Genomic DNA, 27,829 nt, shown 5'->3' with positions numbered 1-27,829 from the left:
CAAAATCCAAGTGATCATTTAAGTTGCGGACTCAAACTAGAACTATAGTGCCAATGGCATTGCTGATCATTTATCAAACATCCACTCACACCAGCCTAAGTTTCATATACTTCCAAACATTTTAAATCAAGAAGCTGAACAAAGGGAGCGGCACACAAGCATACCAGCACTACAAATGCTAAGAATTCGAGAATTGAATTCATATAAAAAATGAAGGATAGCTAAAATTTGACGAGCTTCTATACAACTCTACAAGTTTTACATGTTAATAATTGGATAAAAGATAGAATAATTGCATAGTCGAAATGAAGAAAAGGATTGCACAGGATATACAAATACAACTAAAAAGATGCAAGATTGTGATAAGATCATGATGGAACTTCAAAAAACCCTGCTCAAAGAACAAGTAGTTCTTCAAGAATTTAATGGTAAAAAAGTTCTTCAAAAATCACTTGGCTTATCAACCCTCATAATTATTCAAATAATAAATATTATTCATATTATATGCATAAAATAATAACATACCCAGTGAAATCCCACAATATGGATTGTATGCATATACTAATAAGTAATAAAATTAGTATCTTTTTTCTCCTAAAAAATAAGTTACTCCAATCAACTTCATATAAATGAGCACTTGAAAGTTCAATTTTCAAGAGGAAATATTGCAATTAGGAGGACCCAAATCACTCATGCCACGACCCAACCCCGTAGGCCGTGACTAGTGCCCGAGTTGGGCACCCTAACGAACTTATCCAAATCGAATCACATACAGATAGCGTATATAGGCACAAATTTCACATACTGCCTCAATTTATATCAAACTGTTTCAGACACATTTCAACACGACCATATGCATACGTATATATATATATATATATATATATATATATATATATATATATATATATATATATATATATATATATATCAAAAGCCGACAAGGCTAACAAATGGCACAACGACCCCAAAACATATACAAAATGTGCGCCGACAAGACTGCCATAACGAATAGGATCATACAAACACATCTGAACAGAAGTAGGCACACACACCCACAAATACGTCTACAGACCTCTAAACAGACCAACCAAAACATATGACGGGACAGGGCCCCGCCGTACCCCTGAACAAATATATACATACACAGCGAACGAATATATACCAAAATATATGCTCTGAAATGAAAAGAGCACTCGAAACGGCAGAAGAGGGTGTCCTAGACTGGTGGATCACCAAACTGTGCATCTGTACCTGCGGGCATGAAACGCAACCCCCGAAGAAAGGGGGTCAGCACGAAATATGTACTGAGTATGCAAAGCAGAAGATACAGAAACAAATCTGAGACGTAAACAAAATAGTAGCACAGAAAATAAGTACAAATCCACTATATCAAAATGTTTAATTTTCAAAAATATAAGTCATGCATAGGGTACAGAAGAATATGGTCGCCCGCCCGTCAATGGCGCCATAACACAGCATAACACCAGAAAGTTTCAAATCTCCATACTCCCCGTCACATATCATAACACAGCATAACACCATACACATCATAACACCAAATGTAAGTGGAACATAGCCCTCTAGCGAGTGGCTCGATGAATCATAAACACAGCATAACTCCGGAGTATATCAAAGTGCGCACGACAACAGAACCGGCCCGGGACTCGGCGAAAGAGATAACAGAATGCACGAGTAGAGACGTGAGTAGCCATATGCATAAAATCATTGTCATGAACTCAAACATAAGTAAAATGACCATACTTGAAAATCAAAATAATAGTCATAACAAATTCTTTCAAAAATTCTCCGAATTACATAAAGGAAAGTCGCGGGACCCACGGACGGGTATCGACCCGAGTCGGGCCCGCCTATGGAAAACATACTCACTATACATCATGCAAACTTCTATAAAAATATTGGAACGATCCGAGCCTTTATGCGAAGGATATGACATTCAAGAATTTCAAAATTCTTTAAAGTGAAACCTTTCTATGCAAAGTTCGGAAAGCGATTATTTCAAAGGCATAATGGTTCATATTTCACCAAATCATACATAAGAGTGCCAAGGAATATATAAGGATCATAACATGCTCGGATTTCGAATCTTAGAATTTTCCTCAAGGCTTATAATCTAGCCTATTGAAAACTAAAGCATGCCAAAAGAAAGAAGGATTGGGCTTTACATACCTCGTACGCACTCCAAGCTAGCCTATCTAACGTAAATCCCAATCTACGCCTCGGGCTCCCCAAGGTCTACAAATATGCCAACGAATATCCAATATTAAACATAGGCACTTAAGCGATTTATTCCAAATTAACTCTAAATTCTGCAGAAAATTCGACAGCATTTCCCCTGTAAATAGGCCAACCCGAGAATTTAACTCGTCTAAAATCAACAACAACAACAACAACAATAACCAACCTAGCAACTCCAATAACCAATCTGAAAGACAATATTACATTCATACTCTCTTTTTCATCATTCAACAACATTCATAATAATTAACTCGACGGCTTACATTCAAGCCACATTATCGCTCATACATTCAATTATCAACCCGAATCTTTACCAACAATATTCAAAAACATTCTAAACAATTCACATAATATTTCCACGATCCAACAATTTCTCCAAATTGGGCCGAAAACGGCCCCTAAACCGAGAGCATCCCCTTTTTCCACATTCCTCATTTTCAAGTCATGATTTATCTCAACAATCCACACTATAACGATGTCATTCTCGTAAAATATACGAATTACATCAAACACATAATAAGCCTTAAATCAACCCATACAATTTCAACATCTTTCTTGAGTCATTAAACACTTAATTCCAACTAGAATTCATAACGACAACAACTAAAACGCTAAGCGATATTAATGCGATCTTCGACATACATTGGGGCTATATACGGCCCCACTACACACATATACATATGTTGATGATTTTTATTCTCTTCTCCACTCTACAACAATCAAACATGCTACAAGAATTTATTTCATCAACTCAATACCACACAACACACACACACCTCACACGGCTAACACACCCATCACACAACCCACTTCCAACATACTATATTTCACAAATTTCACCCCTATTAACATACTACAATATGCATAAAACACTCACAACACATAAAACAAGATCAAAACTTACCTTTCTTCTTCAATTCCACAATGGGTTAGGGTTTGCGATCTCTTAAACGAATGACTTGATCGCTCCAACAATGCTTTCACGTTACTTAGGGACCTCTAATTAGTGGGTTTGAGCCAAAGAATTAATTTTGGAAGGGCTAGAAATGATCTTGATTTTTTTCTCCTCTTGGCCGAGAATGGTGGAGTTTTTCACCTTATTGGTATATTTTTTTGTCTAAGTGTGGAATGGTAAGAAGATGACTTGAGGTCATCTTTTTAAGTTACCACAATATTTATCCATGTGTCCCATGGCCCACATGTGTTAGACCAATTAGAATTGGCCACAACAATGTGTGGGACCATTACAAGGACCACACGGCCAAGGCCTTATTTTGTGCAAGATTTTTAAATCTCCAATTCATGAATTTTGGTCCCAATTTTTCCTAAGTGTTCAATGCCAACAATTTCATATATAACTTAATCAAAGGTCAAAAGTCCCGACTTCAAATCCCGGAATAGTCTTGGCCCTAACTTATCATAATTAATCTGGATTGTCCCAATGTATAAAAATACGGGATATAACATCCTCCCCCCTTATGAACATTCGCCCTTGAATGTTGGATCAATTCTACGGGTCTTATTAAAAATTTGGGGGAGTTGCTTTTATAGCCACCACATACAAGTCATTCACAAATCAACATAGTCAAACAAGGAATTTGCATTACCTGAAGGTACTGGAAATAGGTGAGGATACTTCTTCTTCATCTGCTCCTCAGCTTCCCAGGTCATTTCTTCTCGGTTATTGTTCTGGCACAGCACCTTAACAAAAGCCACATCTTTATTCCGCAACTTTCTTACCTGACGATCCAATATGGCTATAGGCTGCTCTTCATAAGATAGCTCCTCGGTGACCTGTATATCTCCTGTAGGAAAGATTCTGGAAGGGTCACCAATACATTTACGAAGCATAGAAACATGGAATACTGGGTGAACCGCTCCCAAGTCGGCTGGCAGATCTAATTCATAAGCCACTTTGTCTATTTTACGAATAATCTGATAAGGCCCAATATATCTCGGACTGAGCTTTCCTTTCTTGCCAAATCTCATAACCCCTTTCATAGGTGACACTTTCAGGAATACTCAATCGCCAATCTGGAACTCTAACGGTCGACGTCGTTTATCAGCATAAGATTTATGTCGACTCTGGGCCGCTAATGGTCGCTCTCGAATCAGTTTCACTTTATCGACTGCCTGCTGGACCACATCTGGACCAATTAACTGAATCTCACCTACATCAAACCAACCGATCGGAGATCTGCATTTCCTGCCATACAAAGCCTCATATGGTGCCATCTGAATACTGGAGTGGTAGTTGTTGTTATAAGCAAACTCAACAAGCGGCAAATGATCATCCCAGCTACCCCTGAAATCAATAACACAAGCACGCAACATATCTTCCAGCGTCTGAATAGTGCGCTCGGCCTGTCCGTCGGACTGAGGATGAAATGCGGTACTCAAACTCACCTGGGTCCCCAATCCCTCCTGAAATGATCTCCAGAAATTTGCTGTAAACTGGGCACCTCTGTCGGAGATAACAGACACTGGAACTTCGTGCAGTCTCACAATCTCCTTAATATATAGCCTGGCATAATCTTCAGCTGTGTATGTAGTCCGAACTGGAAGAAAGTGGGCTGATTTTGTCAGCCGATCAACGATAACCCAAATGGAGTTGTACCTCCGTGGAGTGCGAGGCAAGCCTACAATGAAATCCATATTAATTATCTCCCACTTCCACGTTGGTATCTCCATCTCCTGCAATAACCCACCGGGTTTCTGATGCTCAATCTTCACCTGCTGACAATTTGGGCATTGGGCAACGAACTCTGCTATGTCCTTTTTCATACCGTCCCACCAATACAGACATCTAAGATCATGATACATCTTCGTCGACCCTGGATGAACAGAATATCTGGCATAATGTGCCTCGCCCATAACTTGTCGCCGCAGTCCCGCAACGTCAGGTACACATAATCTGCCCCTGAATAATAATACTCAATCGGATGAAATCTCAAACAGGGTCTCCTCTTTTTCACGGGTTGTGTCTCTGTACTGCATCAGAACAGGATCTTCATACTGACGCCGCTTAATCTCACTAAGAATAGAGGACTCGGCCCCTCCTCGAACAGAAATCCCGGCATCTCCAGAATCGACTAAGCGGACTCCAAGACTAGCCAACTGATAGATATCGCGAACCATTTCTTTCTTACCAGACTGTACATCAATCAAACTACCCATGGACTTGCGACTGAGTGCATCTGCCACAACATTATCTTTCCCTGGATGGTATAGAATATCAACATCATAATCTTTCAGCAATTCTAACTGCCGCCTCTGCCGCAAATTTAGTTCTTTCTGTCTGAAAATATACTAGAGGCTCTTATGGTCCGTATAAATATCAACGTGGACCCCATATAAGTAATGCCGCCAAATCTTCAAAGCATGAATCACCGCAGCTAATTCCAGATTGTGAGTGGGATAATTCTTCTCGTGCGAGCTGCCGGGAAGCATAGGCTATGACTCGACCGTGCTGCATCAACACACAACCCTAACCCATACCAGAGGCATCACAATAAACTACATACCCGTCGGACCCCTCCGGAAGAGCTAAAACTGGAGTTGTAATTAATTTTTCCTTCAACATTTGAAAGTCGCGCTCACAGGCATCAGTCCACTGAAATTTCGCTGCCTTCTGAGTTAACTTTGTTAATGGCGCCGCAATAGAAGAAAAATTCTCTACGAATCTTCTGTAATAACCGGCCAACCCCAAAAAGCTGCGTACCTCAGTAGGTGTAGTAGGCCTGGGCCAATTCTGTACAGCTTCAATTTTCTGCATATCTACCTGAATACCATCTGCTCCGACAATATGCCCCAAGAATGCCACAAAAGTCAACCAGAATTCACATTTAGAAAATTTAGCATATAATTGCCGCTGCCGAAGAGTGCCCAACACTGTTCTCAGATGATCCGAATACTCCTCTGCTGATCGTGAATAAACCAAAATATCATCAATAAAAACAATCACGAACATATCAAGAAACGGTCGAAATACCCGATTCATCAAATCCATGAATACCGCTGGAGCATTAGTCAGCCCGAAAGACATCACTCTGAATTCATAATGCCTGTACCGGCTCCTGAAAGCAGTCTTCGGAATATCTGCCTCCCGTACCCGTACCTGGTGGTACCCCGAGCGCAAATCTATCTTCGAGAAATATTTGGCACCCTGCAACTGATCAAACAAATCATCAATCCGGGGAAGGGGATATTTATTCTTGATAGTCACCTTATTTAATTGTCTGTAGTCAATACACATCCGCAGTGACCCATCTTTATTTCTCACAAATAATACCGGCGCTCCCCAGGGCGATGTACTGGGTCTGATGAAACCTTTGTCTAATAGATCATTCAACTGCTCGTTCAATTCTTTTAGTTCTGCCGGTGTCATTCTGTACGGAGGAATAGATATGGGCTGCGTATCTGGCAACAAATCAATAGTGAAGTCTATCTCCCGTTCAAGCGGAAGACCTGGAAGCTCATTTGGGAATACATCCGAGAATTCATTGACAACCGGAACTGACTGCAGAGTAGGTGTCTCGGCTAGGTGTCTCGGCTGTAGTATCGTGCACACGGACCAAGTGATAAATATAACCCTTCTGAATCATCTTCTTAGCCTTGAGGTATGAAATAAACTTACCCCTCGGCAATGTTGTACACCCGAACCACTCTATAACTGGTTCCCCTGGGAACTGGAAACGAACTACCTTCTTCTGGCAGTCAACATTCGCATAACAGGAAGCAAACCAGTCCATGCCCATAATAACATCGAATTCCAGCATATCTAACTCTACCAAATCAGCTTTAGTACAACGATCATATATAATAACAGAACAATCTCGGTAAACCTGTCTGGCTATAACAGAACCCCCTACAGGTGTAGCTACCTCAAAAGGCTCTATCGACTCAGATTCTATTCCAATCTCATTAGCAACAAGTGGAGCGATATATGATAAAGTAGAACCAGGATCAATCAGTGCATATACAGATCGGGAGAAAACCAGTAAGGTACCTGTAACAACATTTGGCGAAGCCTCCTGATCCTGGCGGCTAGCCAATGCATATATGCGGATCGATGGACCGCTAGAACCTGAACCACTGCCACGGCCTCGACCGCGGCCCGCCTGTGCCGGCATACCTCGCCCCGCAGGGCGCATAGCTGAGGGAGTAGAAGATTTACCTGCGGCTGATCCCGTCGGCTGAACTGCACTACCGGAACCACTCGCCATCGGACAATCACACATAACATGACCCTGACGGCCGCAAGAAAAGCAGGCTCTGGTAGCTCGATAGCACTCCCCTGGGTGCGATTTCCCGCAATAAGAACGGGGCCTGGGTGGTCTGGACTGGCTGGAACCTCTGGCTGTCTGGGAACCTGATGCTCTGGAACTCTGACCGGCCCCAGATGGTCCTGCACTGTCAAATCGTCTGCCGGCTGACTGTGTACCCCGGCCTGACGGAGGAAAATATCTACCTGACGACTGCTGCTGAGGCTGTCCGCCTCGAGAATCTCCAGAATACCCCGCGGACCTGGCCCTCTTGGGCGGCCTCCTGTCACGATCTCTGCCCGGCCGGTCCTCTCTGTTCCGGTCCTCCATACCCTGAGCATAGGCCTATAACCGGGCGATGTCCATATCACTCTGTGATGCCACCGCCATGCAGCCGTCAACTAAATAACGGTCCAGCCCTATCACGTACCGGTGCATCCGGTCATCCATCTCAGCCACTATAGCAGGTGCATATCGAGCCAGAGAATCGAACTCCAAATTATACTCACGAATACTCCGACCTCCCTGCCGCAACTGTAAAAATCTGTCAACCCGCGCCCGCCGTAACTCCGGGAGCAAAAAGTGGCGGAGAAAAGCAGTCACAAACTCATCCCAAGTAGCTGGGGAAGCACTCTCACCCCTGGACAGCTCCCAGGACTCAAACCAATTAGCAGCAACATCTCGTAGTCTGTGCGAGGCCAACTCAACAGACTCGGTCTCTGAAGCCCTGACCAGATCTAATGAACGCCGCATCCCCCGAATGAAGTCATGGGGGTCCTCCTCGGGCTTAGACCCGAAAAACTCTGGGGGACCACATGTCAGAAAATCATGAACCCTTAGGCTATCACGCCTGTCACCATCATCATCACCTCTCAGCCCGCGTCTGCGAACCTGTCCCGCTACCAAGGTAGTCAATAGTTGTACGGCCTCCCTCAAAGTCCTATCCTCCGCCCCTGGCTGAGGAGCTGGAGGCTCGGGCGCTGGAGCCTCTGGAGTCAATGGTGAAGCCGCCCTCTGATCCATAGTGGCAGTGACTGGTGCTCCAGACTCCTCTGATGATGATGACGTAGCAGAGTCTGTTGGCCGGGGTGCAGTATCACGCATAATCTGAGCAAGGGTCCGAGTAGCTTTCTGAGCCCGGCTAGCCTCTCCGGCCGCTACTGACTTGCCCTTCTGGGCAGCTGTCGCCTTTTTCGGAGGCATCACTGAAAAAAAGAATATAACAGCCGATTAGAAAAGAGTCATCCGAATAGTACAGCTCTATCGCACGATCTAAGATTCAAAGAAAGGAAACACCCTAAATGTCCTGTAGCTTCCTGTTTATCGATGTGGTGCACAACACACCGATAAACAAAACTCTATCAGACACGGCCTATAGACATTCCAAGGACAAACCGCTCTGATACCACTTCTATCACGTCCCAACCCCGTAGGCCGTGACTAGTGCCCGAGTTGGGCACCCTAACGAACTTATCCAAATCGAATCACATACAGATAGCGTATATAGGCACAAATATCACATACTGCCTCAATTTATATCAAACTGTTTCAGACACATTTCAACACGACCATATGCATACGTATATATATATATCAAAAGCCGACAAGGCTATCAAATGGCACAACGACCCCAAAACATATACAAAATGCGTGCCGACAAGACTGCCATAGCGAATAGGATCATACAAACACATCTGAACAGAAGTAGGCACACACACCCACAAATACGTCTACAGACCTCTAAACAGACCAACCGAAACATATGACGGGACAGGGCCCCGCCGTACCCCTGAACAAATATATACATACACAGCGAACGAATATATACCAAAATATATGCTCTGAAATGAGAAGAGCACTCCAAACGGCAGAAGAGGGTGTCCTAGACTGGTGGATCACCAAACTGTGCGTCTGTACGAAATATGTACTGAGTATGCAAAGCAGAAGATACAGAAACAAATCTGAGACGTAAACAAAATAGTAGCACAGAAAATAAGTACAAATCCACTATATCAAAATGTTTAATTTTCAAAAATATAAGTCATGCATAGGGTACAGAAGAATATGGTCGCCCGCCCGTCAATGGCGCCATAACACAGCATAACACCAGAAAGTTTCAAATCTCCATATTCCCCGTCACATATCATAACACAGCATAACACCATACACATCATAACACCAAATGTAAGTGGAACATAGCCCTCTAGCGAGTGGCTCGATGAATCATAAACACAGCATAACTCTGAAGTATATCAAAGTGCGCACGACAACAGAACCGGCCCGGGACTCGGCGAAAGAGATAACAGAATGCACGAGTAGAGTCGTGAGTAGCCATATGCATAAAATCATTGTCATGAACTCAAACATAAGTAAAATGACCATACTTGAAAATCAAAATAATAGTCATAACAAATTCTTTCAAAAATTCTCTGAATTACATAAAGGAAAGTCGCGGGACCCACGGACGGGTATCGACCCGAGTCGGGCCCGCCTATGGAAAACATACTCACTATACATCATGCAAACTTCTATAAAAATATTGGAACGATCCGAGCCTTTATGCGAAGGATATGGCATTCAAGAATTTCGAAATTCTTTAAAGTGAAACCTTTCTATGCAAAGTTCGGAAAGCGATTATTTCAAAGGCATAATGGTTCATATTTCACCAAATCATACATAAGAGTGCCAAGGAATATATAAGGATCATAACATGCTCGGATTTCGAATCTTAGAATTTTCCTCAAGGCTTATAATCTAGCCTATTGAAAACTAAAGCATGCCAAAAGAAAGAAGGATTGGGCTTTACATGCCTCGTACGCACTCCAAGCTAGCCTATCTAACGTAAATCCCAATCTACGCCTCGGGCTCCCCAAGGTCTACAAATATGCCAACGAATATCCAATATTAAACATAGGCACTTAAGCGATTTATTCCAAATTAACTCTAAATTCTGCAGAAAATTCGACAGCATTTCCCCTGTAAATAGGCCAACCCGAGAATTTAACTCGTCCAAAATCAACAACAACAACAACAATAACCAACCTAGCAACTCCAATAACCAATCCGAAAGACAATATTACATTCATACTCTCTTTTTCATCATTCAACAACATTCATAATAATTAACTCGACGGCTTACATTCAAGCCACATTATCGCTCATACATTCAATTATCAACCTGAATCTTTACCAACAATATTCAAAGACATTCTAAACAATTCACATAATATTTCCACGATCCAACAATTTCTCCAAATTGGGCCGAAAACAGCCCCTAAACCTAGAGCAGCCCCTCTTTCCACATTCCTCATTTTCAAGTCATGATTTATCTCAACAATCCACACTATAACGATGTCATTCTCGTAAAATATACGAATTACATCAAACGCATAATAAGCCTTAAATCAACCCACACAATTTCAACATCTTTCTTGAGTCATTAAACACTTATTTCCAACTAGAATTCATAACGACAACAACTAAAACGCTAAGCGATATTAATGCGATCTTCGACATACATTGGGGCTATATACGGCCCCACTACACACATATACATATGTTGATGATTTTTATTCTCTTCTCCACTCTACAACAATCAAACATGCTACAAGAATTTATTTCATCAACTCAATACCACACAACACACACACACCTCACACGGCTAACACACCCATCACACAACCCACTTCCACCATACTATATTTCACAAATTTCACCCCTATTAACATACTACAATATGCATAAAACACTCACAACACATAAAACAAGATCAAAACTTACCTTTCTTCTTCAATTCCACAATGGGTTAGGGTTTGCGATCTCTTAAACGAATGACTTGATCGCTCCAACAATGCTTCCACGTTACTTAGGGACCTCTAATTAGTTGGTTTGAGCCAAAGAATTAATTTTGGAAGGGCTAGAAATGATCTTGATTTTTTTCTCCTCTTGGCCGAGAATGGTGGAGTTTTTCACCTTCTGGGTATATTTTTTTGTCTAAGTGTGGAATGGTAAGAAGATGACTTGAGGTCATCTTTTTAAGTTACCACAATATTTATCCATGTGTCCCATGGCCCACACATGTGTTGGACCAATTAGAATTGGCCACAACAATGTGTGGGACCATTCCAAGGACCACACGGCCAAGCCCTTATTTTGTGCAAGATTTTTAAATCTCCAATTCATGAATTTTGGTCCCAATTTTTCCTAAGTGTTCAATGCCAACAATTTCATATATAACTTATGTCTCAAAATAAAATCAAAGGTCAAAAGTCCCGACTTCAAATCCCGGAATAGTCTTGGCTCTAACTTATCATAATTAATCCGGGTTGTCCCAATGTATAAAAATACGGGATATAACAACTCACATATTAGAATTCAACACATAACTTATGAAAATACCCAAAAGAAAACCAAAATTTGCAACCTAAATTATCCTAATTCTGAATGGGAAAGAGGACTCAACAATAGCAAAGGATGGAGTGTTTGTCTTCAAAATACACTGAGTCTATTGATGTTCCAACACGATAAACAAAGTTTCATGTTAATTTCAGTAGAGCAGGGCCAGGGCAAAGAACAGGTAACGGAAAAACGCAAATCAGCAGAAAAAACAAATTTAAAACCCACATGCTACGATTTAGTTATGATAATTCTACTCCCATTACCAAACCAACCAAGATCCCCTGCAAAAAGTACATTTTATATTTGTATTCTTTTAACATTTTTATTATATCTGCATTTACCACCGACGAATATAGACCCTTACCGATATGTGTGGGCCTTCTTTGATAGGCTTTTCCATGTGTCGTCTTTCCTACTCCTCCAATACCCCAGATACCAACAATTCGAATATCATTATTTTTCATCCATAAGAGAAGCTTGCATAATGAAGAAGTTTGGCCAAAAATCCACTTAATGCTCCTTGATTTAACCTACAACAATAAGAAAATTGTTGACACAAATGAGATGACAAGAATTAGAAGTATTTTCGTATTACTGGTGTGCATATGAATATGATAAAGGAGAAAGTCATTGAGGAATTAACATGAATGATTTCCAGTTGATAAGACACATACAACTTTTCTATTTTAAAATACATAATAAAATAAGCATATCTTACATCACATAATGAGTTGATTTTGTGCTGATTTGGCAATTGTGTTATACGATTGACTGAACTAGGGTTTGAGTAGCTACATTGAGAGAGAGATCAATGGTGATGATGAGTATATATGCACTAAGGTTTAAATGACTATAATACCCTGTAAGCACGTGCCTAAAGTCCACTATCATATGTACGCAATGGACAGCTAAAAGTACAAGCTAATGAAGCTACCGAGATTTTTCTACTGATTGAATTTTGTTTCTATTTCTGTTTTTCTACTGTGGTTGACGAAGTATGGTGTTTGGTCATGCCATTTATAATCATGATTTCATATTTTGATTCAAAATAGCATTTGTTTATGCTTCAACTTCATATCATTTCAAATTTCAAATCCTCTAAAAAATAGGATTTGCGATTCGAAAACATGCCCAATTTTTAAAAATATAAAACTTGAACCATAAGTTCATATTTTGTAAAAAAAATAATCCATGAGTTGGTTAATAAATTTTTAAAATGTAAAACTCGACTCAAAGTAATAATATCAGTTCGTCTCTCGGTCATCTGATCGGAAATGCATGCTAGCCGTGAAAAGATTATCTGTACAATGTTGGAGAAATATATATTAAAAAGTAGCTACACTACAACTCACATTGAATTTTTCTTTTTATTGAACTAAAGTTCAATCAATAAATGTTGTATCTTTTAGAAATGTTTTATAGTAGCATATTAACTTTGTTATAAACTATAGTTTGCTCATTTGTTAAAATTGTATAAGAATTGTGGAAGTTTTGATAGTTTTCATAACTTGTAGGATTTTATATTTATAAGAAAAAAATACAACTTAAGAAATCCAAATTGTGTGTCCAAACAAAACTTTAACTTCAAATCAACCTGATTTCATATCATGTCCAAGCGGGGCCTAAATATCAAAAAGTAATTCTACAAAATAAAAATTAACTAAACTTTACCCAACACAAAGTTGGAGATGGTAAAATATGTATGAAAATATTAGAAAAATGTGATATTTGATTAATTTCTTTATTAGTGACAACAGTTGTACAAAGACTTGACTTCATTGGGCTTGAAAATAACAATCAAAAATCACTTAAATCTTGCTCTTTCCTTGCACTTTTATTTCCTTATAAAGAGTGGACCTCTTCCCTATTATGTTAAAATCTTTTGCATCATTTTCATTATTTCACTATTAAGCGGAATCAATTTTGAAGTGGAGTTGAATTAGTTGAATTTATGTACAGCAAGAAATTAGACTTGTAACTTTTCTCAATGTTGGAATTTTATAGGTGAAAGAAATTGCTTTCAAATTGACTTCGGGCAGTATTCTAAAGGAAGTAGTGAATAAGTGACGAGGAAAAAAAAAATTGTGGTCTCAAATTATGTCCATTGTTCAATAAATCATAGTAATAACCAAAAGTGTTGCAAATTAGATGTCTATTGTTCAATAAATCCTAATAATTGAATTAGATTTAAATAGGTTTGCATATGTAAAGAAAAAGACATGTTGTTGGAACGTTGTCATGACTAGAAAGAAGAAATGCTCGAACCCAACAAAAACACATGTTCGACATCCTCCATATCTTTCAAAAATACTTGGCCCCTGAAGATGAGACGACCAAATCTTAAAGGAAAAAAAAAAAAGACGCACTTTAATGGTTAAAATGTGAATTCCAATCTATTTACCTTCTCTTTAGTATATTTTTCTTCAAAAAGATTCAACACCATTCATTACCTGCTGAACATTGCCTTGTACTGATTCAAACAAGGCGTCTTGTATTATTTCAACTCTAAGAAAACCCATCTCTCTTAAATGGAGGAGAAAAATAAATATTCTTGGATTGGTACTTTGTAACAGGTTTAATCTGAACGAAAGTAAAGAGACAAGTCCTTGTGGGAATGATACACTCTTTATTACTTGTCAGACCATATATACCTACATGTGCGTTTGGACCAACTACTCCATAGGGTAAAATAAAACCGCTTTGGATAGATAGTGATAGCTATCTAATTGAAGTTATTGTTAAGATACAATACTCGGGATGAAAGGGCAAAATAAATGCAAGCAGGATCTGCTATTGAATCCAGTCTTAGATTGTTAGATTTTCTGCACTTTCCAACAGCTAATGGAAGCTTCCTTCAAGCTACAAGGCATAACCCACATCAGACCAGAAAGGGGTAAGAACATATTCCAGATGTCTCTAGCTAATCTACTGGACAATGCACGAACAAATTGTTGGAATTCAGAGTCTGAACGGCATACATGACAGCTGGTGCAAAGTAAAAACAACTTTCAATTTGCATAAAACAGAACCAAGCAATCACGAGAAAGATGAACAAAAATTCTGACTCCCAAAGAAATGAGCAAAAGGAGTATAATCGAGGGAGCAATAGTATTGCAAGAAGCAAAAATTTCCTTCTGTCATAATACCGCACTTTGTTTTTCTTATCAAAATTTCAAAAAAAAAAATTGTATTACGTTTTTGTGCTCTTAATGAAGCAATCTCCTGAACAAAGGAACAGGGGAAAAGGTAAATGAATGAAACAAGAAACAATCAACTATAGCATGGTACAAATATTTAAGGTTGCATTAGTTTTAAAAGGAATTTTGAACCTTGTGTAGAAGGAAAAGAAACCTTAAGGCCAAGATGAAAGGTAAGTATGTTTAGTTATTAAATTGACATTTAACGTGCACTCGAAAATTGTATTATCCTCTAATTTAAGTTTCACATGAAAATAGTTTCTTCATTGAGTAATGTCATTTTCACCCATAAGAGCCCAGATGAATCATATATGTCCAGCAACAATACTTTGTTTTTAATCATTTTAGCAGTCTAGAATCAGATATGGAAAATGCAAATATGTGGGACCTGCCTATCCCCTTCATTTTCTCCTCCTTTACCTCCACTCTTCAGTTCGACCTGTGCTAGTTTTTGCACCAACAGTGTTATTCACATTGTTATATACTAAATATTTAGCCTACCGTTGTGCCTTTCATCCAGCAAGGGTACCTCGACTTTTAAACTTACACGATGTAAAATTTAGCTCAAAAAAAGTAAATAACGGTTATTTGGGGAAAAGCCAAAATAATGGAAGCACCAGTCACAATAATGACTTTCCTTAATATGTCACAGTAACAACCAAAAAGATAGGGAACTTTCAGCAGTCGATGTTAGTGAAAATGAAAGGAACAGTTAACAATGTTCTAAGTCTAAGCTTTATCCAAGTGTAAAAAGGAATTGTACTCTGTCTAAATATGATTAGTGGTTCTTGACAAATTAAATCTTGAGCACACAACACGTAGTGGCCCTCAAACAGTCTTTTCGCTTAGAAACTCCAGTAATGTTGTAACATTAGCAGCTATGAGCTATAGCACGGATGTTGTACATAAAAAAAAGCATATCTTACACCACATAATGAGTTGACTTAGTGTTGATCCTGTTTAATCAACTCATGTCCGAGTGTTCTCAACAAACTAATGGAGACAGTATACCAGTTTAAGAGTGTTTTTTTTAACTCACCCATTGAGGATATCAAAGCCTTTTAGATTGGCCACTTGAGTAAGGGCTGTCCTCCATCTTTGCACCTTATGTATTCCTTCAACGTCATTTTAATACTTGGATTCATGTTTGGCAAAGGCTTCAGTAAAGATATCCGGTGGGTTTCGGATGGATCCACATCACAAAACAACGATATAACTTCGTATTTCCATCAAGGAACTTGTGAAACACTGGTAAAAGAAGAAGATGTCATGGTGATATAGTCATACGATCGACTGAGCTAGGGTTTGAGTTGCTACATTGTGGCCTGATAAAGGGATATATTTGCTTAAGCGGAATTAATTCAAATTACAGACCAACTCCCTATTCCATAAAACCTTTCTCGAAGACAAAAATTGTTAACAGACAACACTAGCAGTTTTACTCCATGGAAATCATGGTTAGAGGAGACCGACTCAGTGATTGTCTGAATCAATCCTACTTCAAATCCTCTCTATGTTGTCGGACGGAAAACAAGTTGTGCGAACAAGCTTATTATTTAGGTGATGGAGGTCTCTTTGGATGTCTCCCATTAATGATACCAAAGAGTCCACTCTTGCCTAGCTTCATCCACAAGGAACTTTATTATTGGAGGTCGAGAAAATCCCCGAAATTTACGGTGTGTTTCCTTCGTTACGAGGAGGGTTATGCTAAAGATGTTGATTCATAGCTACATTTTGCTACTAAAGTTGAAGATTTTACACTTGAACTTTGCCCAAACGGCAAAAGATATGAGTTTCCTCTAAAAATGCCTCTTTAAGGAATTGGTTCACAGAGCTGCCCAATGCATATCTCATTGCAGAACCCCAAAAGTTCCAATGTTTGTATATACTGGACTAATATTTCGAGCAAAATGTCATCATAGTAGTATTCTATGGTCAATTCTCTCAACTTCACCGAGCTGATCTCCAAACGATGTACGCCCGAAACCCACTCTAATTTCAAGCACTCCAAGTTAGGCAATCAGATAATACCTTTTGCATGACACCATCTGTCACTTTCAGGCAACCAATTGAAAGAGAAACGAGACTATTCCAGTTAACAGTGCCAGAAGGTTCAATTAGCGGTACAATAAAACCAATTCCTCAAGGAGGCATCTTTCTATGCAAATTGAGGAAACTCATATCTTTTGTCATTTGCAAAAAGTTCAAGTTTAAAATCTTCAACTTTCGTAACAAAATGTAGCCATAAATCAACATCTTTAGCATATCGCTCCTCTTACCTAAGGCACCACACCCTAAATTTTCAGGTTTTTTCGCACGACACGGAAGCTAGGTAATCAAGAGTGGACTCTTTGGTATTACTAATGGGGAATCTGAAATCGAGTGATAGCGGAACTGACATTGAGAGGATGTGAAGTAGGATCGATTCGGGCAAATAACCGAGTTGGTCTCCTCTAGCCATGATTTACCTCTGCATTTCCGTGCAGTAAAACTGCTACTGTACAATTTTGTATGTCTTCGAGAAAGGTTTTTTGAGAAAGGTTTGTGGGTTTTGTAGAATTGGATAATTTGGGTTGATTTCTCTTAAGCAAACACATCTCTTTATCAGGCCATAATTTAAATACGACTGAGCTAGGGTTTGAAGATTAGGGAAGAACAGATCTGAAGATGGAGAATTGTGTTTGATTCTGATTCTAGGGACCCGTTTGGCCATCAGAATATTTCACCCTTTTCCCTTTCTTTTTCTTTTTTTATTTTATTTGAAAATCAATATTTGATTATACATGAAATTTGATAAACAATTAAAAGTTTAAAACCCTGTTTTCACGTTCAGTATATTCAAATAATCAAATATTTTTTACAAAAATTATAATTAATCACAACTTCATCTTATTCCAAATAAAGTGAAAAATATTTTGTTTTCATGGTCAAACGCCTACGAGGAGTCAATGAAGATGATGAGTATATATGCACGAGGGAATGACTATAATACCCTGCAATTCACTTGGCTAAAATCCGCTATAATATGTACGCAATAGACAGCTAAAGGTACAAGCTAATGAAGCTACTGAACATTTTCCTAGAGATTGGATTTAGTTTTTCTACCATCGTTGAAGAAGTTCTCATCCAGCAAAAAGTTTGTCAGCAAAAGGTAATCAGTGATAAATTTTGTATTCCCGATGATACATGCACGATGACTTAACTTTAGTGTGATTTACGAATAGCAATAAAAAGTCACTTCAGTTTTTTTATTGCGCCATCTCTTCCTTATACAGATCAGAAAGCTTTCACCCTCTTCCTCTATTGTATTATAATCTTTTGCGTCTATTATCTCACTTTTAACCGGGACTAATTTTAAAGTGGAGTTGAATTTATGTATGTGAATTTTATAAGTAAAAGAAAATGCTTCCTATTGAAATTTCAGAGCAGCATTCTAATGAAAGTAGCAAGTAAATGGCAAGGAAAATATTTTGTGGTTTCAAAGTTTGTCCGTTGTTTATTTGCTATAAAATCATATTAATTCAAAAGTGGTGCAATAAAAATACAAAATTTTACCCAAGAAGTAGGTTTTTCGTCTAATATTTTTTCCATCCACTAGAATGATAAAGATTCCTCTACTTTTAATTAGATATATCCTATTCAACCTTTGGGATATTCTCTGTGATAATCATGTCAGTTTTTTTCTTCCTTGAAGAGCTTGTGGGAACCCTTTCTTAAAACTTCTATTAAAAAGAAGCAATGCACGTGACAAATGGAAAATCTATTCGGAAAAGATGGAGAACTTGGAGGTATACTTTTTTGGGTAAAGTTTGAAAAAATTAAGGGATGTTGCCTGTTAAGTGGATAACATAAGGATGTAGTGGAAGTTAGGGTGAAACCATTGGGATGATATTGGTCAAAAACTCGTTAGCTATCTAATTGAAGTTATTGTTAAAATACAATACTGAGCTCAAGGTGTTAGAAAGGGCAAAATAAATGCATGAAGGAGCTGCTATTGAATCTGGTCTTAGATTGTTGGATTTTCTGCACTTTCCAATAGCTACAGCTAATTAAGCTTCCCTTTAGCTGTAACTCATAACCCACTGCAACCGAAAAAGTTCAAGAACGCATTCAAGATGCCTCTAGCTACTCTACTTGACAATGAAAGAACAAGTGGTGGGAATCCTCATAGTCTGAACGGCATAAATAACACTTGTTGCAAAGTGGATACAACTTCCAATTTGCATAAAACAGAACAATCAATCACGAGAAAGATGAACAACACTTCTGACTCCCAAAGAAGGAGCAAAGTTAGTATAATGAGGAAGCTGTAGTATTGCAATAAGCATGAATTACCTAGCGTGCCATAATTCCACTATGATTTTTCCTTATCAGAAAATAAAAATAAAATACTGCACTATGTTTTCATGCTGAAAACTAACTTAACAAAGCAATCTCCAGAACAAAAGGATGTGGGGAAAGGTAGATGACTGAAACAAGAAGAATAAACTAAAACGGGTTACAAATTGTTTAAGGTTGCATTAGTTCTAAAAGAAATTCTGAACTTTGTGTAGAAGGAAAAGAAAACCCTTGATCAATGACTGTTCACCATTCCAGTTAAGAATACTTGGAACTCAAAACATATGACGACTTAAAAGCAATCTACTGAAGAAGTGAAAAAGGGAGAGGGAACAGCAGCAAAAATGATGGAAGATTTCTTTTTCGAGAATGGTAACAGTGACAATATTTATTGAAAAACTTCCACACAAAGACTGCAGGAATCCATATATACAGTTCATAGACCAACAAAAAGAAAATTCTTGTTCTTCTACAAGGCTCCTATGATACCAAGTGAAGATTCTGCATCTTCAACTAACTCTTCTTTACAAAAAGACAACAGAAGAAGACAAAGTCATCTTAATTTTCTGAATACGGCTACCCCTATCCTCAAACCATCTTGAATTCCTTTCATTCCATATTGACAACAAAATGCACGCAAGGATTGTTTTCCACCATTTCTGCCCATAGTCATTTGATGTTTCTTCACTTGTGTTATGTGCATCCCATAAACTAGCAAGAGGTGTGAAGAAAAAATGTACTCCAAATTCTGAATTACACTTTGGAAGGAAGTATAATTCAAGTTTCTTGCTCAGCTTCTCTGACTCATCATCATTAGCTAAGCGTATCAATTCAACCATGGTTTCATATGAGCTTCTACAGCAACATATAGCAAATCCGAAGTAGTTTCCATTTACATAAAAAAGAAATTAGGCAACCTGACCACTAGCTCATTTCCACAGAATCCACCATGGTTGAACCAAATTGGGATCACTATAACAGGATGCACCATGGCGAACACTCTCCGAGACAAGGAATCAGAAGTTAAAAAAGCATTGAACACATCATACTCATCGTACATAGGTGTACATAATACAAGCTGTAATTTCTTGCACTTGGCTACCAAATACTGAATACTTTTCAGAGCCATGTTCAAATTTGCATTCACGGTAGCTATTTTTGGTGGAAGTTCTGAAGCTCTTTAAGCATCTTGCAATTTGCTAAGTCCAAATCTTCAATGCGCCATAGTATGCTATATTCTCCGGGATCATTTTTCATATTTACAAGATATTTAACCATATCTTTTTATCAAATCATGCATTTCAAATGTATATTCTCCAGAGCAGGACATGAGAGATTTTTCAGGCATTTCAATTGTATATTCTTCAGAAATGAACACAGGAGATCTTTCAATTAGGACACTCAATCTGATAGTAAGTTCAAATCCACAACTCTCAAGGATATTTATGATGTAATATTCATCATACCCTCGAGAGAAACATACTATATCTGGAAATATCTCTTGCTCCAATCCATAATAGCTTGTTTTTGAGTTGTCTAAGAATTTCTGATCCAAAGTTATTCTTCATTCGCTCTATAGCACTTCTCCACGCAGTTATGTCTTTCCTACGCAAGCAAGCACCCTGCACTTTCAGGGCTAAAGGAAGACCTCCAGCATGATTTTACTACTTTTGATGAGAGCTTCTCAAAACACTTATCTAGAACTTTTTCTTGAAAGTGTGTTGATTGAACAATAGAACAGCTTCATGGTTAGCTAGTGTAGTCACTTCATATACTGCATCGTTCTTCCCTGTCAAATGCTTGTCTCTAGTTGTTCTGATAATTCTAGTGTCATTACCAAACCAATAAGTATCTCCTACAAAGTAATCCAAATGGTCTATGAGATCCATATCTTCAAGCACAGCAAGAACCTTCTTAAAACGAAGTTTACTTGCAATGATGATGTTACGATAATAACTTTCTTTTTCCCTAATGACTGTTGTGACTGGCCCTTCCCCTAACCCCGCGCTTCGCGGGAGCTTAGTGCACTAGGCTGTCCTCCTTTTTCTTTCTTTTTTTTTTTTTTTTTTTTTTTTTTTTTTTATGACTCTTCGTTATAGTCAGCTGTTCACATCTTGGACTAGCCCTCACAACTCTTCATTCTGTGAGAGAAAACAAAGAGATTTTTAAGGCAATAAAAATGAGAAAAGAAACCACAAAAAAAAGCATTGAATAACAATAAGCAAGCACAAGAAAGACTTGAAAAGGTATCCTAAATCAAAGAACTATGCCACATAAGCAGGTTCATAGACCAGAATGTTATAATATAAATAAATAAAGAATATAATTAATCAAAAGGACCACAACTAATGATCAGATCCTCGTACTCGGAGACATCATTGTTCATGCTACTTTTGTTTGAATCAGTAGCTTAAGAATATATATAGTGAAGAGCCAGTTGAAAAGATCAATTAGAATGTTGATGCACAGTTCACTGGAGGTACTTTAGCAATTCAAACAATCTGGAGAATGAACAAGCAACAACAACAGCATACCCAGTTGAATCCCACAATGTGGGGTCTAGGGAGGGTAAAGTGTACGCAGACCTTACCCCCACCTTGGAAGGTAGGGAGGCTGTTTCCGAAAGACCCTCAACTCAAAAGAACGGAGAATGAACAAGATTTACTGTAATTCGTATTTAAGGTGGATATTTGCTAAACAAGAATTAATGTTGATGCCCAGTTCACCTCATTGTATCCCTAATTCCTCCTTACATAATCTTCAGCTGATAAAGCACGAGTTTCTTAGAACAATCATCAGCTAGACAACATCCATTATTTTTTCCTAAAATTCCAATTGAAGGTACATTCTTTCTAGCTGAGACATAATTAGGTATATTCTGATGCTACAGCTAGGGGTGGTAAAATCAGCCCAATAAATCATGATCCGCCCAACCTGTTTAGGTTTGAGCGGGTTAATCACCTGCTTATTTTATTAACTCAATCATGTTGACCCATTTAATTCAGCCCATCTAAAAACTGGGCTGATATGCAGCCCAGATTGACCCATAAGAAACTGTCTAAATAATTTTGAAAGACATTTTCTAATTTGATATGTTATATAGTCATAATATAAGGGGAATTTTTTCATTAAGTACTCAAACAGATTATAAGAAACAACAAAGAATTTAAAACATAGTTAGGATTGGGCGGGTTCGGTTATGACCCGGTTTTTAGCTCAAGTAACTTTTGGGCGGGTCAAAGACACGTTTATTTATTAACTCAGCCCATTTTGACATGCTCACTTTCAGCCCAACCCACCCATTAGACACCTCTAGCCATGCCAACAAAATTGACAATCTTCTTTCTCTTGTTTATTTTACCGGTGAAAATGTATGTAACAGAATATACAAAATGTATGTAAAAAAGATGGTACCTTTACACTTTTTTCTAATTAATAAGCCATAAAAATGGTACCTTTATAATTGTTGTCAAGATCTAGATCCCCCAGATCTCCATTCTTGAAGAATAGCAACAAAAAGAGAGCAAAAAGCAGGACTCCCACACCAAGCAACAATACATTTTGGTTTAAAACTCAACAACCCCTGCACCTATCCTCTTCATTTTGGTTTGTACTTCGTGCATCCATTGAAGTGGGTCTTGGTTGTTCTTCCTCTCCCTTGCCCATTGGGAACACTTGTAGCAATGGATATTTAATATTCTGATTGTTTTATCATCTCCTTGTGTCCCTAAATATCTAATATTGCTTATCACCTAATGACAGCAACTATCCAGGAAGTAAACTAAGTTAGCAGCAGAACATGTGTCAAACTCTATATATAGCATAAGAGTTTTCTTCTTTCCCAATTTATAGTCACACTTGGACCAATCAATCACACGTTCAAAATTAAATAAGAAATTTATGAACTTTTCTTTACCATTGAAAGAGTCGTAGAAACAAAGATACCAACAAATTTCGTAGGTACTGTCCCTTCTTTAATTATCATATGTGTCTTGAACGCATTCATCATTTGAGCGTGAGCATTCATCATAATATTGTAGTTGTCTTGGCTTTGATTGTGAGCATTCAACTTTTGATTGTACTTCTCCTGGTATTGGGAAGAACATGAATGATTATTATAACTTGAGGCATTCAAATCACTATAACGGGGTCTTGCTTGTTTAAAAGCTCTGCTTAAGACAACTCCTAATCCCAATCACCTTATCCATCCAGAATACTCTTTTCCTAGCACCTTACACAATCCAGTAGATAGTAAAGTAATACTGTAAACATGAAGATAACTGGCACAAAGGATAGAACAAATGTTGATAGAGAAGAAACTTAAAATCAGCTAAGAACTTGGGAGAAAAATTGGGTGTAAAACTTATGCAAACATAAAGAAAGTTTAATGACTCTTACTTTGCTTACTGGCAGAAAGAATGGAACAAATGTTGATAGAGAAAAGAAAATTAAAATCAGCTAAGAACTTGAGAATAATTGGGTGTAAAACTTAGCAATGTGCAGTAAAGTTTACCAGCACTTAAGAGTCTTTGCAACCTATTGTTAAAGTAAAGAGAATATGTACCTAAAGTAGAGTAGACCATTTCAATCCAACAATTTTGCTCTTCACACACACCATCAAACATTATAAATGGACAGTAAAATGAAGTAAAGTACCATAATAATTATTTAACAAAGTCTTCTCACTTATTTAACAGAGTACCTTTATGTGTCTGACCTATAGCTCGAGTGCCAAAAATAATTACTTAACATGTAAAATTTTCCCTTTACAGTTACACATATATCAACACATAGCCTTATCAGAAAAGAAAAAGCCATACCAAACAGAGCCATTGCATTACCAATTTTAAATTATCAATTATGTGGTGATAGATTCACTTAGTTTGAAATGGAGAAATTCACTACTTCTGGTTAATTAGGATAGAGCTTGTACTATTAGACCATTCCTTCTGGCTTGTTAACAACATTTGCAAGTACTCAAACAGAGAAATACACTCTAATTCCATGGGTGTTTTTTTTTGACTACTACTCTATGATCTTTGTTAATGTTACTGGCAAGTGGAAACTATTATTCTGTGCTTAATAAAAGACAAAACTCGAGTTTCTACTCACCTTGACATAGTTTGCGGTGTCTAGAGCGAACGTGTGATAAATCCCAGCAGCCAGGACAATCAGATCACCAGCCTTGATCCAGATGCGAATCCAGCGGTCACATAAAAATATGCACTCCCTTCCAGACTGTAAATCTCCTCATCTGTGTGTATGTGCTCCGTGTAGGAATTTTTCAAATTCTGCTCATCGTTCTCGACCTCCTCAGGGCACAAATCCAGCCGATCATTCAAAGCAAAAGTATGATAGAATTAAGAAAATGATGTTGCAACTTATTATAAATTGCTGGTAAAGAAATAGAGTTTAAAATAGATTACAATTTCTTAACATAACAGATATAGAATAATCACACAGATCATGTGTGCGCTGATGAAAACTCTTATTCATTTAGCAGCAAGACGTCATGAGATAAATATAACTACTGCCTCACTGCACCAAATGAACAGTACACTCTACACCTACAAGTGTTACACTATGTACCTTAAACATCACATTTCAATCTTAGGATACTGGCTCACTTTATTTATCCAAAATTAAACAAAAATTGTCACAGCAAATGTTTCATCATTCTTGTTGGTAAACGGTAATAGAGTATGTCATAACATAATAACCAAAGCACTAAGGGGATGTTTGGCATTACCAAATGTTGCATCATTCTAATCTCTAACGGAACAGTTGTAAGGTAGAAACCTCATCTGTTTTTTTTTTTTTTTTTTTTTGGTCCCTTGCCCCATATTCCTCTCCCCGCTGTCTTTTATTTTCTTTTTAATGATGTATGTTTCAACTCTAGAACAAGGCTTTACTTCTAAAAATATGAGCTAATAGATGACATGTCATGTGGATGACATTTCATTACACTCCTATGGTTTATCTTCTAGTTTTCCCCCCTTGAAACTAAAATCTATCCACGACATTGGTTTTTGTGTTTCTTAAGCCCAAAATAATTCACATTCCTGTCAATATTCATAATGACTGGTTCCATGCTTTACTTCCCTGTGTTGGTCTTAAAAACTCAGTGAAAGTTAGATCTCAATAACCAGAATCCAAAGAATACATATGTTATTTTGCCAAGTGACTCTTCAGAATGCGCTGAATATCATACAACTTCTTCTTTGATTCAATTTTTATCCACTACTTTTCCAAGCCAAGTTAATATCAGAAATAAAATAATAGAAACTCGGGTTGTTTTTAGTAGGCTACCATAATTGATTTCATTGATTTTGTAAATCATATGCAAGCATTATTACCTAAAAATAAAGACCATATGCAGTAAATAAGATATCAGTAACCTAAAATTCTAATTCGATTCAAATAAGGCCAAAATATCATAGGTATAATGTTGAAGTTAATTTGCCATAACAACCTATTTCTTTATTGAGACACGTACGTAGCAGATTTGATGCTTACATGGTTCCAAATGTGGAGAAAATTTTGAAAGAAAGTTTCATTGTAAAAGATTCATCATCTAAACTTTCCTAAGAAAGTTAAGACTATTTTACTAAAGCTGCACAAATATGCAAAATGATGCGTGATATCAACAAGCTATTCTTAAGTATAAAGAATTGACATTATCTTAGAAGTATATTGCATTGCACAACAGGTTACACATACAAAACCTAATAAGTGGAACGTTAGAGTAGGGTACATAACAAATAAGACGTAAACTGTACATATTTTTATATAGTTACGTTTTTCTAATTTCGTGTTGCAGCCTTCGATGAATTTTCCTGTTGTTAGGCACAGTTTAATAATATAGAGATTTACACAGTTACTTTTTTTTTAATTTCACGTTGCAGCCTTCGATGAATTTTCCTGTTGTTAGGCACAGTTTAATAATCTAAAGATTTACAGAGTTACTTTTTCTTTTTTTTTTAATTTCGCATTGCAGCCTTCGACGAATTTCCCTATTCTTAGGCACAGTTTAAAAATCTAAAGATTTACACAGTTACTTTCTTTTAATTTCGCGTTGCAGCCTTCGATGCTGCTTTCCTTCTCAATGAGAAATCAATAAGTCAAAACTATTCCAAAGATTACTTTACAAACAGATATGATGCTAGAACCTGAAATTGGGGAAGAAAGCAACATCCAACCACATAAGGCATTCAATAAGGCAGTATTTTTTGGCATTAAGAAAATGCAGACACTGACCTTTATTCCATGACTATAGAAGTCACTGGAAATCTATGTACAAGCCAAAAATTCAGCAAGTTATAGTAAACACTTCATTTTCCTGCAAAACAACTGTTGATATGTGTAAAAAAAATGTTAGTGAGTTGTTGTTGTTGGGAAGAAGGGAACATTAAGCAATCAGCTAAATATAAAGGATCACCAACGTTATTGTCTAGATGCTAGAATAAATTTTTTTGGTGGGGGGGGTAGGGGTGGTAAACAAAGAAGTAAATTTCCTATCGCAACTTTGAACCAAAATACTTGAGATGAAGTAGGTGAAACATCCAAGTGATAAATGATACGAATTTTCTTCGTAATTACCTTTGTTCCACGAAAGCCAAAAGTGGTTGCAAAAGGAGTTGGTTAACCTGTGTAAAATGGAAGAAACAATGGTAAATTTGGCCAGAATATGTTGGAAAGTGAAAAAGAAGATGATAGTGTTAAAGAAAGCTGTGATATATTTATAGGAAGATTGAGAAGAAGAAATGTGTTGGTGACCTTCATTTCCTTTTCACTGGAGTTGTTGGCTCCAGTTTCTGTTTCATCTTGACTGATTCACCTCGTTCGGTTGGCAGCTTTGTTTCTGTATCATGGGAAGATACATGTTCTTTTCTCCTTTTGCTGCTTTCGTTGATATTGATTGAGGTTGTGGCGGAGATAATGAATAATGCTTTCCTTTTCAACGCATGACTGGATATACAAATTTGAATATGTTGTGGAGGAAGTACGGCCAAATGCCTTCTTTACTTGAATTCTGAACAGCTCTGGCTAAATTTGCTTTGGAAATCTTCCACGGGCAGGTTCTCATTCTAGGGAAAAAAATATATTCGTTCAATTTTTTGAAAGTTTATTTAGGAGGTGATTATGTATAAATTGTCTTTTAAAAACTTGTACCTCAGCTGAAACTCTTTCGTAAATCTCTGCTGCGGTAAGGGATAATAGTTTTTCTCCTTCTTTGTCCATAATCATTCCAATTGCGAGCCAGAGGCATCTTCGAGATTCACATCAAATCAGCACCTATAGTATTATATGTAAAAAAAAATATTATTTGTTTTTGAGAGTAAACAGATTTTGGCAGACAGTTGGTGTAAAAAT

General features: G+C 37.7%; 1 protein-coding gene and 2 long non-coding RNA genes across 9 annotated transcripts; all 3 read right to left on the bottom strand.

Annotated features, from left to right (window-relative positions):
* Positions 1-977: 977 nt before the first annotated feature.
* Positions 978-12,754, bottom strand: LOC132627085 (uncharacterized). Of its 6 annotated transcripts, XM_060342181.1 has the most exons (6): positions 12,640-12,753; positions 12,280-12,451; positions 9,352-9,434; positions 3,867-8,728; positions 2,191-2,256; positions 978-1,254 (listed from the first exon to the last, which is right to left on the bottom strand). In XM_060342181.1, exon 4 carries the CDS (start codon positions 7,851-7,853, stop codon positions 6,759-6,761), a length of 1,095 nt encoding a protein of 364 aa, XP_060198164.1. In that variant the 5' UTR covers positions 7,854-8,728; positions 9,352-9,434; positions 12,280-12,451; positions 12,640-12,753; the 3' UTR covers positions 978-1,254; positions 2,191-2,256; positions 3,867-6,758. The 6 variants fall into 6 exon arrangements, with proteins under 6 accessions (XP_060198164.1, XP_060198167.1, XP_060198168.1 ...); XM_060342184.1 differs by lacking the exon at positions 9,352-9,434 and having other exon boundaries at positions 12,286-12,451; positions 12,640-12,754; XM_060342185.1 differs by lacking the exon at positions 9,352-9,434 and having other exon boundaries at positions 7,268-8,728; positions 12,286-12,451; positions 12,640-12,754.
* Positions 12,755-14,597: 1,843 nt separating this feature from the next.
* On the bottom strand, positions 14,598-18,291 carry LOC132627084 (uncharacterized). The gene is made up of 2 exons (XR_009577774.1): positions 16,158-18,291; positions 14,598-14,906 (listed from the first exon to the last, which is right to left on the bottom strand). It is a non-coding gene; the product is annotated as an uncharacterized LOC132627084 (long non-coding RNA).
* A 1,535-nt stretch (positions 18,292-19,826) lies between these two features.
* Positions 19,827-27,542, bottom strand: LOC132627083 (uncharacterized). Of its 2 annotated transcripts, XR_009577773.1 has the most exons (7): positions 27,233-27,542; positions 27,056-27,102; positions 26,714-26,806; positions 24,569-24,765; positions 23,373-23,543; positions 22,912-23,221; positions 19,827-21,597 (listed from the first exon to the last, which is right to left on the bottom strand). It is a non-coding gene; the product is annotated as an uncharacterized LOC132627083 (long non-coding RNA). The 2 variants fall into 2 exon arrangements; XR_009577772.1 differs by having other exon boundaries at positions 24,569-26,806.
* Positions 27,543-27,829: the final 287 nt, after the last annotated feature.

The sequence above is a fragment of the Lycium barbarum genome, chromosome 2, assembly GCF_019175385.1.
Source record: "Lycium barbarum isolate Lr01 chromosome 2, ASM1917538v2, whole genome shotgun sequence".
NCBI lineage: Eukaryota > Viridiplantae > Streptophyta > Magnoliopsida > Solanales > Solanaceae > Lycium > Lycium barbarum.
The sequence above is the reverse complement of the archived record's forward strand: the minus strand, read 5'-3'. Positions and strand labels throughout refer to the sequence as shown.